The sequence below is a fragment of the Neoarius graeffei genome, chromosome 5, assembly GCF_027579695.1.
Source record: "Neoarius graeffei isolate fNeoGra1 chromosome 5, fNeoGra1.pri, whole genome shotgun sequence".
Classification (NCBI taxonomy): domain Eukaryota; kingdom Metazoa; phylum Chordata; class Actinopteri; order Siluriformes; family Ariidae; genus Neoarius; species Neoarius graeffei.
In genome coordinates, this window is record NC_083573.1 from 80718023 (window position 1) to 80731345 (window position 13323).

Sequence of the window (13323 nt, forward strand, 5' to 3'; positions counted from 1 at the left end):
AACAGTTTCACGGCATCCAAAAGTTCAAAGAAGCAAGAGAGTACCTTGCCTTTTGACAGCCACTTCACAGTGCAGTGCAGTGGCAGATCACCTGGAAGCCCTTGGTCAAGCTCAGCGATGAGATTCTTGAATTGCCTGTGGTTAAGAGCATGTGTGCGGATGTAGTTGACGATTTCCATCACAGATTTCATGGCATTGTCTAAATTCAATGATTTAGACACGAGTTGCTCCCTGTGGATGATGCAGTGGAAATTCCAAAACTCGGGAAATGTTTCGTCAGCTTTGCACAGCCCGACAAGCCCGTTCATGGATCCGATCATGGCTGGCGCTCCATCCGTGGCTATCGCAGTTAGTTTACGTATGGGCAAATTTGCTTTTTCAAATGCAGCCATCATTGTTTCTTTCACATCTATACCACGGGTTCTGTCTTTCAATGGCATAATATCAAGGAGTTCTTCTTTGATCACACAATCGTTTGACACAGAGCGTGCGAATATTGCTAACTGAGGCTTGTCTTCTATGTCACAACTCTCATCCAAAGCGACACTAAAATACGCACAGGCTTGAAGGTCGGAGTGCAACTGTGATTCAATAGCTGTGTTAATGTCCGATATCCTGTGTTCAACAGTGTGCTGGGACAGTTGGATGTCTGATACCATGCGTTTTAGTTTGTCATTTTCAGGAGACAAGATTTCAACAGCGTCACTGAGGCATTTCTTAACAAACTCCCCTTCGTTCTATGTTTTTTTAGCCTGTGCAATGTTCCAAGCCAGTTGATACGATGCAAGCGTTACTGTCTCTGAGTGCTTCGTAAATTTTTGGAAAATCTGTACCTGTTTTTCTGCCTTACTCTTTAAAGTGGCCAACTTGTTCTTGCGAAGTTCAGTCCCTTTTGGAAATTCCTTGTCGATGTTAGCATGAAGTGAGCTGAAGTGGCGCTGAAGATTGGAAGCTTTGAAATGAGCTAATGACAACTGACATATAAGGCAGAATGCCTTGCCATTACGTTCAACAAAAAAGTATAAACTCTCCCACTCTGTTAAAAATGTCCTATGTTCGTCTTCATATTTTCGTTTTGCTGTGCATTTTTTCATTGCCATTTTGAGAGGCTACTTGACACAAAATACACCTTGCCCAAAAACTTAGCGATTATCTCACGTCGTTGCGGTCCGTGGGGCGTGGGAAGTGTGGAGGGAGGACGGTGGATCAGAGGGCTGCGCATGTTTTCGCGGAAGCTGCACAGATGTGCGCGGCTTTCTGATTTGCTGTTTTCTTCTCGTGCTTCCTGTGTTTCGTGGACTGTGGCGGCATTTGCTTGTTTAGTAATTTTAATACAGAATTAAAACTTAAAAAAATTTTTAAAAACACTCTTAAAAATTAAAAAACACTCTTAAAAAACAAATTTCACACTCTGTGTCTCTGCTCGCAGTGCGCGGATGGGGGAAGGGCTGCTCATTCTCTCACTCACACACACACACACACACGCGCGCACACGAGGGAGGGGCTGTACCCTCTCACACACGCACACATGAGGGAGGGGCTGCTCCCTCTCAGAGAGACACATTCACATAGTTCACTGCATCACTCTCACAATTTCCCACAGGGGAATTGTCTCTAGTTTAACCGACAACCAAAAAAAAATTAACCGGTTGATGTTGATTCGGCAAACACAAACTTCGATATGAACGCAAGAGCCGCATGACACCGGGCAAAGAGCCGCATGCGGCTTGTGAGCCGTGGGTTGGCCACCCAAGTTTTAGGTCATATTTATGCAGAAATACAGAAAATTCTAAAGGGTTCACGAACTTTCAAGCACTACTGCATATAAACCACTCTCACACGCCACTCCAACATGAAGTATGATTCTGAATCCACCCAGTTCATACTAAGCCTTGCATTTCTCTATCTGCTGCTCTAGGTTCTGACCTTTGCTAGCCTTCCTTCGTTTACGCTCTTTGTCTCATCTCCTTTACATTGTTTGCTGATCGACCAACCCTTGCTTGTTTCCTGACCTCGATTCTAGTCTATCGTTTTGGCTTTGTTGGCAGTCTGCGTCCCTGTTCTCGTCTGTGTTTATATCTGTACGTGCCTGCACTCTGACATTTTCTTTATTTTAGGTAGCTAACTAGACTTAGTGGTCTATTATCTTCATAGATGTGTGGAGCCATAACCCATGCAGGTCAATGCAAACTAAACACAGATGCTGTGAGATTATAGTGGAGATACTGAGAGCTTTTGCTGTTTCATCTTGTACACAGTAACTGGAAAAATCACATAAAAGTGCACAATATATTTTTTAATTTTGGTGTTTCTATAAGACTGAGGAAATGGCAGAATTTAATGATATCTTCAGAGACACAGACACTGGAGTCCCATCCAAAACTGCACGATGCCATACTAAATAGTTTGCCAATACACCATTGGTGTACTCTTATGTGGTTTGCGATGCAGCCCTGAATTCTCTGTGAATGTATGCACTTGTGACTGAGAGATTAATCTACTCGTATAGTACAGTGGGGCAAAAAAGTATTTAGTCAGTCATCAATTGTGCAAGTTCTCCCACTTAAAAAGGTGAGAGAGGCCTGTAATTTTCATCATAGGTATACCTCAACTATGAGAGACAAAATGAGAAAAAAAATCCAGAAAATCACATTGTCTGATTTTTAAAGAATTTATTTGCAAATGATGGTGGAAAATAAGTATTTGGTCGATAACAAAAGTTCATCTCAATACTTTGTTATATACCCTTTGTTGGCAATGACAGAGGTCAAACGTTTTCTGTAAGTCTTCACAAGGTTTTCACACACTGTTGCTGGTATTTTGGCCCATTCCTCCATGCAGATCTCCTCTAGAGCAGTGATGTTTTGGGATTGTCGCTGGGCAACACGGACTTTCAACTCCCTCCAAAGATTTTCTATGGGGTTGAGATCTGGAGACTGACTAGGCCACTCCAGGACCTTGAAATGCTTCTTACGAAGCCACTCCTTCGTTGCCCGGGCGGTGTGTTTGGGATCACTGTCATGCTGAAAGACCCAGCCACGTTTCATCTTCAGTGCCCTTGCTGATGGAAGGAGGTTTTCACTAAAATCTCATGATGCATGGCCCCATTCATTCTTTCCTTTACACGGATCAGTCGTCCTGGTCCCTTTGCAGAAAAACAGCCCCAAAGCATGATGTTTCCACCCCCATGCTTCACAGTAGGTATGGTGTTCTTTGGATGCAACTCAGCATTCTTTCTCCTCCAAACACAAGTTAAGTTTTTACCAAAAAGTTCTATTTTGGTTTCATCTGACCATATGACTGTGGCAGCGGGGGCGTGGTCAAGCGCTGGTCTGTGACAGGAGGGCGGAGCCAGGGAAGGTGAGTGGCAGAATCGCTACACCTGACGGTGATTAACCTGTGTTTTGTGTGTTTTCCCAGTAACCGCTCCCTATTTAAGGAGGCAGAGGGAGGGCAACCCGGGACCAGAACGCAGAGTGTGTGTGTGTGCTTACGCCGCATACTAGAAACTGGTGATTGAGACTGAAAAGTTGTTTAATAAAAAGCCTTCTCTGCCTCTAAAGCGTTGTCCTGCCGTCCTCTGTGCTCTACCCACACTTTGTAAGCGCTACAGTGGTGCCGAAACCCAGGACAGGTGGAGCACCAACTTTGCAGCCCCATGGAATCCTCCCCATTCGCGGACTTGGTCCGCGGACTTGGTCCACGCCCTTGCCACGGCTCAGCAGAGCCAGCACCAGGCACTCGTCACGCTCTGAAAGGAGCAGGAGCGCCGCTTCGAAGCCCTGGTGCTGGCCCAGCAGGAAGATCGTGAGGCGTTCCGGCATCTCCTCGCGTCGGCGGGGTCCACCAGCGCCCCGGCCGCGGGCCCGTCTCCCCTCACCATGACCAAGATGGGCCCGCAGGACGACTCCGAGGCGTTTATCACCTTGTTCGAGCAGGTCGCCGAAGCCTCGGGGTGGCCGATGGAGCAGCACGCGGTGCGCCTCCTCCCCCTCCTGACGGGAGAGGCGCAGCTGGCCGCACTACAGCTCCCCGCCGACCGGCCTACGCGGACCTTCGCCGGGCCGTCCTCCAGCGTGTGGGGCGCATGCCCGAACAACAGCGCCAGCGCTTCCACGCACTGCAGATGGAGGAAGTCGGCCAGCCGTTCGCGTTCGGCCAGCAGCTCCGGGACGCCTGCTGGCGGTGGCTGAGGGCCGACGATCACGATGCCGAGGGAATCATCGATCAGGTGGTGCTGGAGCAATTCAATGCCCGCTTACCAGCCGGAACCGCGGAGTGGGCCCGGCGTCACTGGATCAGGCCGTAGGACTGGCGGAGGATCATTTGGTGGCTGTTCCGACGGCAGGACAGCCGACGACGTCGTCTCTTCTCTCCTCTTCTCTCTCTCTTCCTCCCCCCCTTCTGTGTCCCGTCCTCGCCCCATTCCCCCACCACGGAGGCGGGGGCCGGCTCCACCCCAGCCGGCCCGCCGCACCCGTGGTGCCCTCCTGTTTCTCCCTTCTGTGTCCATCTCTCCCCCCCCCTCAGGTGAGTGAGCCCCAGAACACAGCTGCACAGGGAAGGCCCGGGCCGGTTTGTTGGCGTTGCGGGGAACCGGGCCACCTGCAGCAACAGTGCGCAGTAATGGAGGTGGGGGCAGTGGTGCGGATCCCCAATGCGCCAGAGGCTGCCCTCGATTGGGCCGGAGCGTATCGCATACCGGTGAGTGTACAAGGGGCTACATATCAGGCGTTGGTGGATTCAGGTTGCAATCAGACCTCGATCCGCCAAAGCCTGGTGCAAGACGAGGCATTGGGGGGAGCACAGGGGGTGAAGGTGTTGTGTGTGCACGGGGATGTTCACAGATACCCTTTGGTGTCGGTCCACATATATTTCAGAGGGGAAAAATCTATAGTGAAGGCGGTGGTTAATCCTCGCCTTACCCACTCTTTAAATTTGGGGACAGATTGGCCGGGATTTCAGGGTTTAATGACATGCCTAATAAAGAGTGGGTCCTGCCGTTTGACAGGGGGTGGTCCCGGTGTCGCTTTGGCTGGAGCTGCGGTCACAGAGCCATCTACGTCATCTCCGCGACAGAACGAGGAGCCGCTGGCTCCTCCTCTTTCTGTTGGGGAATCCCTCGCGGATTTCCCACTAGAACAATCGCGAGATGAGACTCTGCGACACGCGTTTGACCAAGTGAGAGTAATCGATGGTCAAACGCTCCAGTCGAACGCCACCCCGTCCTTCCCCTATTTTTCCATTTTGAAGGATAGATTATACCGAGTGACGCAGGACACTCAGACGAAAGAGCGAGTCACACAGTTATTAATTCCAAAGAGCCGCTGGGAATTGGTATTCCAGGCGGCTCACTTTAATCCCATGGCTGGACACCTAGGGCAGGATAAGACACTAGCCCGGATAATGGCCCGATTCTATTGGCCGGGGATTCGCGGCGACGTCCGTAAGTGGTGTACGGCGTGCCGCAAATGCCAGTTAGTAAATCCAGCGGCCATTCCAAAAGCGCCCTTGCGCCCCCTACCATTAATTGAGACCCCGTTCAAAAGAATTGGGATGGATCTCGTTGGGCCATTAGATCGGTCAACACGAGGGTACCGCTTTATATTGGTTCTGGTGGACTATGCAACGCGATACCCGGAAGTGGTGCCTCTTCGCAATATCTCAGCACGCAGTATTGCAGAGGCCCTCTTCCATGTCATCTCCCGGGTTGGAATCCCGAAAGAGATTCTGACTGACCAAGGCACCTCGTTTATGTCACGAACACTGAGCGAACTGTATGGGCTACTGGGTATTAAGTCGATCCGCACCAGCGTTTATCACCCACAAACGGACGGTTTAGTTGAACGGTTCAATCGCACCCTCAAAAATATAATCAAAAAATTCGTAAGTGAGGATGCACGTAACTGGGATAAGTGGCTTGAACCCTTGTTATTTGCAGTGCGAGAGGTCCCCCAAGCCTCCACGGGGTTCTCCCCGTTTGAATTATTATATGGGCGTAAGCTGTGCGGCATCTTAGATGTACTGCGGGAAAATTGGGAGGAGGGACCTTCACAGAGTAAAAACGAAATTCAGTACGTTATGGACCTGCGCGCAAAACTCCACACGCTCACCCACCTAACTCAGGAGAATTTGTGGCAGGCCCAGGAACGGCAAGCCCGCCTGTACAACAAGGGCACGCGCCTTAGAGAGTTCACTCCGGGAGATAAGGTACTCGTCCTGTTGCCCACGTCGAGCTCCAAATTAATCGCCAAGTGGCAAGGACCCTTTGAGGTCACACGGCGAGTCGGGGACGTCGACTATGAAGTAAGGCGAACGGACAGGGAGGGGGCACTACAGATCTACCACCTCAATCTGCTGAAACTCTGGAACGAGGAGGTCCCCGTGGCGTTGGTGTCGGTAGTTCCGGAGAAGGCGGAGCTGGGGCCGGAGGTTCAAAAAGGGACATTGGCATCACGTACCTCTCCGGTCCCCTGTGGAGACCACCTCTCCCCGACCCAACTCACGGAGGTCGCCCAGTTGCAGGCCGAATTTTCGGATGTGTTCTCGCCCCTGCCCGGTCGCACTAACCTCATAGAACACCACATAGAGACGCCCCCGGGGGTGGTAGTGCGTAGCCGCCCTTATAGACTACCCGAACACAAAAAAAAGGTGGTTCGGGAAGAACTTCAGGCCATGCTCGAAATGGGCATCGTCGAGGAGTCCCACAGTGACTGGAGCAGCCCGGTGGTCTTGGTTCCCAAGGCCGACGGCTCGGTCCGGTTCTGTGTGGACTATAGGAAAGTCAACGCGGTGTCTAAATTCGACGCGTACCCAATGCCTCGTATTGATGAGCTGCTTGATCGACTAGGCATGGCTCGCTTTTACTCGACACTGGATTTGACGAAGGGATACTGGCAGATACCCTTGACTCCATTATCCCGGGAGAAAACGGCCTTTTCCACACCGTTCGGCTTACACCAGTTCGTCACACTTCCGTTTGGGCTGTTTGGGGCGCCCGCTACGTTTCAGCGGCTGATGGACAGGGTCCTCCGGCCCCACGCCACCTATGCGGCCGCTTATCTAGACGATATTATCATTTATAGTCATGACTGGCAGCGGCACCTGCAACACCTGAGGGCCGTCCTTAGGTCGCTGAGGCGGGCGGGTCTCACTGCCAACCCAAAGAAGTGTGCGATTGGGCGGGTGGAAGTACGGTATCTGGGCTTCCACTTGGGCAACGGGCAGGTGCGTCCCCAAATTAATAAGACAGCAGCGATTGCGGCCTGCCCGAGGCCCAAGACCAAAAAGGGGGCGAGACAGTTCCTGGGGCTGGCTGGCTACTATCGTAGGTTTATACCTAATTATTCGGACGTCACCAGCCCGCTGACTGACCTCACTAAAAAGGGGGCGCCAGATCCGGTCCAGTGGATGGAGCAGTGCCAGCGGGCTTTCTCTGAGGTAAAGGCTGCACTGTGTGGGGGGCCACTTTTACACTCCCCTGACTTCTCTCTCCCTTTTATGTTACAGACGGATGCGTCGGACAGAGGGCTGGGGGCCGTTTTGTCCCAGCAGGTGGAGGGGGAGGATCGCCCCGTCCTGTACATCAGTCGGAAGCTGTCGGTGCGTGAGGGGCGCTACAGCACGATTGAGAAGGAATGCCTGGCGATCAAGTGGGCGGTCCTCGCCCTCCGTTACTACCTGCTGGGGCGCCCTTTCACCCTCTGTTCGGACCATGCGCCCTTCCAGTGGCTCCACCACCTGAAGGATGCCAACGTGCGGATCACCCGTTGGTATCTGGCACTCCAAACCTTCAACTTCAAGGTGGTCCACAGGCCGGGGGCGCAGATGGCCGTGGCGGACTTCCTCTCCCGTCGGGGGGGGGGGGGGGGGGGGAGTCAGCTGCGGGCCGGACGGGTGCCCGGTCTGAGTCGGGCGGTGGGGGTATGTGGCAGCGGGGGCGTGGTCAAGCGCCGGTCTGTGACAGGAGGGCGGAGCCAGGGAAGGTGAGTGGCAGAATCACTACACCTGACGGTGATTAACCTGTGTTTTGTGTGTTTTCCCAGTAACCGCTCCCTATTTAAGGAGGCAGAGGGAGAGCAGAGGGAGGGCAACCCGGGACCAGAATGCAGAGTGTATGTGTGTGCTTACACCGCATACTAGAAACTGGCGATTGAGACTGAAAAGTTGTTTCATAAAAAGCCTTCTCTGCCTCTAAAGCATTGCCCTGCTGTCCTCTGTGCTCCACCCACACTTTGTAAGCGCTACAATGGCATTCTCCCAATCCTCTTCTGGATCATCCAAATGCTCTCTAGCAAACTTCAGACGGGCCTGGACATGTACTGGCTTAAGCAGGGGGACACGTCTGGCACTGCAGGATTTGAGTCCCTGGCGGCGTAGTGTGTTACTGATGGTAGCCTTTGTTACTTTGGTCCCAGCTCTCTGCAGGTCATTCACTAGGTCCCCCCATGTGGTTCTGGGATTTTTGCGCACTGTTCTTGTGATCATTTTGACCCCATGGGGTAAGATCTTGCGTGAAGCCCCAGATCGAGGGAGATTATCAGTGGCCTTGTATGTCTTCCATTTTCTAATAATTGCTCCCACACTTGATTTCTTCACACCAAGCTGCTTACCTATTGCAGATTCAGTCTTCCCAGCCTGGTGCAGGTCTACAATTTTGTTTCTGGTGTCCTTTGACAGCTGTTTGGTCTTGGCCATAGTGGAGTTTGGAGTGTGACTGTTTGAGGTTGTGGACAGGTGTCTTTTATACTGATAACGAGTTCAAACAGGTGCCATTAATACAGGTAACGAGTGGAGGACAGAGGAGCCTCTTAAAGAAGTTGTTACAGGTCTGTGAGAGCCAGAAATCTTGCTTGTTTGTAGGTGACCAAATACTTATTTTACCGAGGAATTTACCAAGTAATTCATTAAAAATCCTACAAGGTGATTTCCTGGATTCTTTCCCCCCATTCTGTCTCTCATAGTTGAGGTATACCTATGATGAAAATTACAGGCCTCTCTCATCTTTTTAAGTGGGAGAACTTGCACAATTGGTGGCTGACTAAATACTTTTTTTGCCCCACTGTATGTCAGTGATGAATAACACATGATTCACCACATTATGAAATATTCTTTTGAAATTAGCTTGCAACACCATTTTACATCCTAGATCCTTACACCGGGTAGTGTTAAATTAGAGTTGAAATATGGCTGATCACCAGGATTGGACTTGGACACCCCTAAAACTAAAACAACAACAAAGAAAAAAGAAATATAAGCATACTCAACAAAATTATGTTAGTTTATCTAGCCCTGTTCAATTTGGTTCTTTCAACAACAGGGATCCCGGGCCTGCATGGCACTGATGGAATTGGATTACCTGGTCCTCCTGGAACACCGGGCAAATCTGGCTCTCCAGGACTTCCAGGCAAGCGAGGTGCCCCAGGGCCAGCTGGAGTGTGTGATATGTCCATCTGCTATCCGGCCTACAACCTCAGGGAAGAACACTATAGCAAAGGCCCGAACTTCTGACACAAGCATGCACCCACACACGCACGCACACATGCACACGCGAAGACTATATATGAGAAGCATCTCAGTGCACTGCGCAGGGTCAGTTCTTTACTCAATGGCATTCAGGAGAACAATTATAAAGGACTGAAAACAATTCTTGATTAATGTCCTTATACATGCAGTGATACTGTCAGAACAGTGGGATACAGAGGAATTCAGAGCAGAGCATATTCAGTGGCCTTTTGTTCTGACTGATATGGATCATTGCTGTACTTAAAGGGTCCTTAAATTGTAATGCAGTTCAGTAAAATCCATACACTTTGACTTGTTAAAAGATAAATATTTGGACTCTGGTATGCACTTGCACTGCCCAGAAGAAGCTACCTCCATGTGAACATGCAGTACATTATACAAGATAGAAAGATATGCATTATACTAAGAGTATTTAATCCTTTTATAAAAATAATGTGTATTCAAGTGATGTTTAAATGTCTTCATTATTCATTTAAGTAGTGTAAAAATCATACCATAGCCTTATTTGCAATGTAATCCAGTTTTGACAAATGTAATTTATTTAATGTATTTTATTCCCTTGAAGCAATGACTGAAGAACAAATACATGGCTTTTTGCTTTTTTTTTAACAGATCATAAACTTTTAGGAAAAAAAGTTCCATCTAGTACTTAAAAGGGTTCTTTAGTTTTTATTTTTCAGGAGAAGCCATAAAGGTTTGAAAAGGTTCTTCACAGAGAGCTTCCTTTTTGGTTTCATATGGAACCTTTTGGTACCCTTGGAACCCTTTAACTCCAAAGAAGCCTTGAAGAACCCTTTTTTTTCTAAGGGAATAGGCATAAATGTTAGATAAATGTTCTAGTCAAAATCTGTATTCATTTTCTGACATCACCCAGTTGTACTTTGTGTTAAAAGTTCTTGCAATAATGAAGTTGGTTAATTTTTTTTGTCCTGTTATGTATGTCTTGTCAGATTTGAGGATTGGTCAAATAAATTACTGTGTAAGTAAGCAAACTTTAGAAGAAACAGACATTTTTGAGGAAGCAGAAGATGATGCATGGAATGACTCATTAAAACTAACACACACACACACACACACACACACACACACACACACATCTATATGCAGCATAGCTCTAGTTAGCTCTATACTAACCTCTAGTCAGTCTAGTCCTTTGGCTAAAACCAGTCTTGTTTTGTGTACAAAAGGCAACTCATCAGTCTGAACATCTCTCTTTGGTAAGCATTTTTTTTTAAATCTCTAAACTGATTTGCTGTTGTTATTATTATTATTACTTTACATTACATATTTTTAGATATTTGCTTGCTTTTCACAACAGGTTGCATGCAATATGGACAAGTTTGACACATCAACCATGTTTGACTACAAAGATGAAAACTCTTCAATGACTTATGTTCCACCATGTGAATTGATGAACATAACGAATTTTAGTACACATTTATTGCCACCATTCTACATTGTCATATTCATTATTAGTGTGCTGGGCAATGGACTGGTACTATATATCCTGTTCAAGTTTGAAAAGCTCAACACGGTCACTAATATATTCCTCATCAACCTGGTGGTTTCCGATCTGATTTTTACCCTTGGCCTCCCATTCCAAGCTGTGTACCATAGCTCGGAGTGGTCATTTGGCCAGTTGGGATGCAAGTTGATGAATAGCACCTACTACCTTGGCTTCTACAGTTCTGTGCTCTTCCTCACTCTTATGACTTTTGACCGTTACCTGGCTGTGGTGCATGCTGTTGCTTCTGCAAAGTGGAGGCAGAGCTGCTATGCTTACATTTCAGTCACTGTTGTGTGGCTTGTTTGTGGCCTGACTAGTCTGGAGACCTTCCTCAATCATGATATTGCACAAGACATTGTTCAGGGGTTAATTTGTACTGACAAAGGTGACCATAAGATAATAGGCACTTATTCCCAGGTTGCTCTTTTTTTCATCTTCCCCCTTATTGTCGTCTTGTACTGCTACATCAGGATCGGCTTGAGGGTTCTATCAACTCGAATGAGGAGCAAACAAAGGCTTTTGAAACTGATTTTTGTAATTGTGGTTCTATTTTTCATGTGCTGGTCCCCATACAATGTCATATTAGTTATAAAAGAAAATGATAATGGAGACCCTTGTGACTACAGTCTTGTCTATCCACAGTATGTCACTCACAGCATTGCCAATTTATACTTCTGTATCAACCCTCTGTTCTATACTTTTTTGGGTAGAAAATTCCAAAATCACGTGCGCCGCGTGCTGGTGGATCAGGTACCGTGTTTAACGAATCATTTGCATGTGAGTGAAAGCAGCAGATCATTCTCTAAGTGAATGCAAATTTTTATGGGAGAATGAAAGTAGGCAATGTAATACTATAACCAAGCAAAATGGAGTCAAATTCTCCCTTGCAATATTTACTATTATGTAGCTATACAGAAGAGGTTGAAAGATTATGAACAATATTTTTTCTGTTACAGTTAGAATTTTCATCTTTGTTTCTGTCATGTACCTTGCACAATTAATGTAAGATTGTTTGTAATTTCATTTTTTAAATAATTACTTCTATCAACCACGGGGAAAACTTTACTGAAAAAAACACAAAAAAAAAAGAAACTAAAGAAAGAAAGGAATAGACTAAATTTGCATTTTAGTGTTTTTTTTTCTCATTGTGCTCTGATTAACAATCTTTTCTTGTTAAAAGTGGAAAAAAGTGCTTGCTGAGTTTGAGGTGTGTTTGTAGTTTTTATCGTTGTAATGTATCTGTTGTGCTTTATGTGTTTGGAGAGACAGAGAGAGAGGGAAAAAAACTTAATGACTAATGCTTGTTGCAGATGTAAGAAAAACAGTAAACGAACTGTCACCAAGATGTCTGTATTTACTTTGCATGTTTGCTAATGTCCCTTATGCACCAGTTAATGTCAACACACTGCATATCCATGAATTTCTGAGTGGGCTGAGAATAACTCAATCAAATTGTATTTTTTGATTTGCTGAGCCCTGTTTTGACTTGATAAATTTGCTAGTTAGAGTTTGGCTAATGAACTAAACACAATGTATTTAGACTGTGTGTTCAGACTTTGTAACATTTCATGAGGGCAATATAAAAGTTTCACTCCAGCCTTGTAATGTGAGAGTCCAATGCACTTGTAGATTTGAAATATAGTAGCATAAACATTGTGAACAAGAATACATTAATATAAATTTTTTATTAAGTACACCATCCATGTGACTATTTGAGTATTAGCACAAATAAAAGAATTTCATTTTTGGCCAAACTATTCCTTGAAAATTCTCATATCCTCAAAGTTAATGCACACTTATAATATACACAGATAATTCCTGGCATATGCGCTTCTTTTCATCAGTTGGAATATTCTGTAAAATTTATACACTCAGTATCTACACTTGATGCACTAGAGGCTAGTGGGTGGAATGGTTGGAGCAGCTCACAGCTCCTGGGTCATCAGTTTGATCCTGACCTCAGGTTACTGTTTTCCTCTGAGTTCACTGGTTTCCTCTCACTTCCCAAAAATAACAGGTAGGTGGATTAGCAACTCTAAATTGTGCCTATGTGTGAAGGAGTGTGCAAACAAATTTGACATACCTATCTAAAATCTCCACAGTTTATGCATTCTGCTTTGGACATAATGCAAAATAAGTTGCTACAGGCTTGACTGATCCAAATTAATGTCATGTTGCTGTTTCACTGTTGATGTACTGTATATTCACTCCAATGCTACAATATGTCCAATTATCATCAAATAACTAGCAAGTTTAACTTGTCCTAATTAGGAAAGCTGACAGCTTTATAG

General features: G+C 46.8%; 2 protein-coding genes across 2 annotated transcripts in view; both read left to right on the top strand.

Moving 5' to 3' along the window:
• si:dkey-225n22.4 (collagen alpha-1(XXI) chain) overlaps nt 1-9510 on the top strand; it is a 122419-nt gene extending 112909 nt beyond the window's left edge. Inside the window, exon 28 of the mRNA XM_060920849.1 lies at nt 9320-9510. Coding sequence (XP_060776832.1) covers nt 9320-9510 — 191 coding nt within the window. The remainder of the gene's footprint in view (nt 1-9319) is intronic.
• Nucleotides 9511-10678: 1168 nt separating this feature from the next.
• LOC132886141 (C-C chemokine receptor type 3-like) lies at nt 10679-11868 on the top strand. Its single transcript, XM_060920711.1, has 2 exons — nt 10679-10742; nt 10844-11868. Exon 2 carries the CDS (start codon nt 10856-10858, stop codon nt 11840-11842), a length of 987 nt encoding a protein of 328 aa, XP_060776694.1. The 5' UTR covers nt 10679-10742; nt 10844-10855; the 3' UTR covers nt 11843-11868.
• The last annotated feature ends 1455 nt before the right edge of the window (nt 11869-13323 follow it).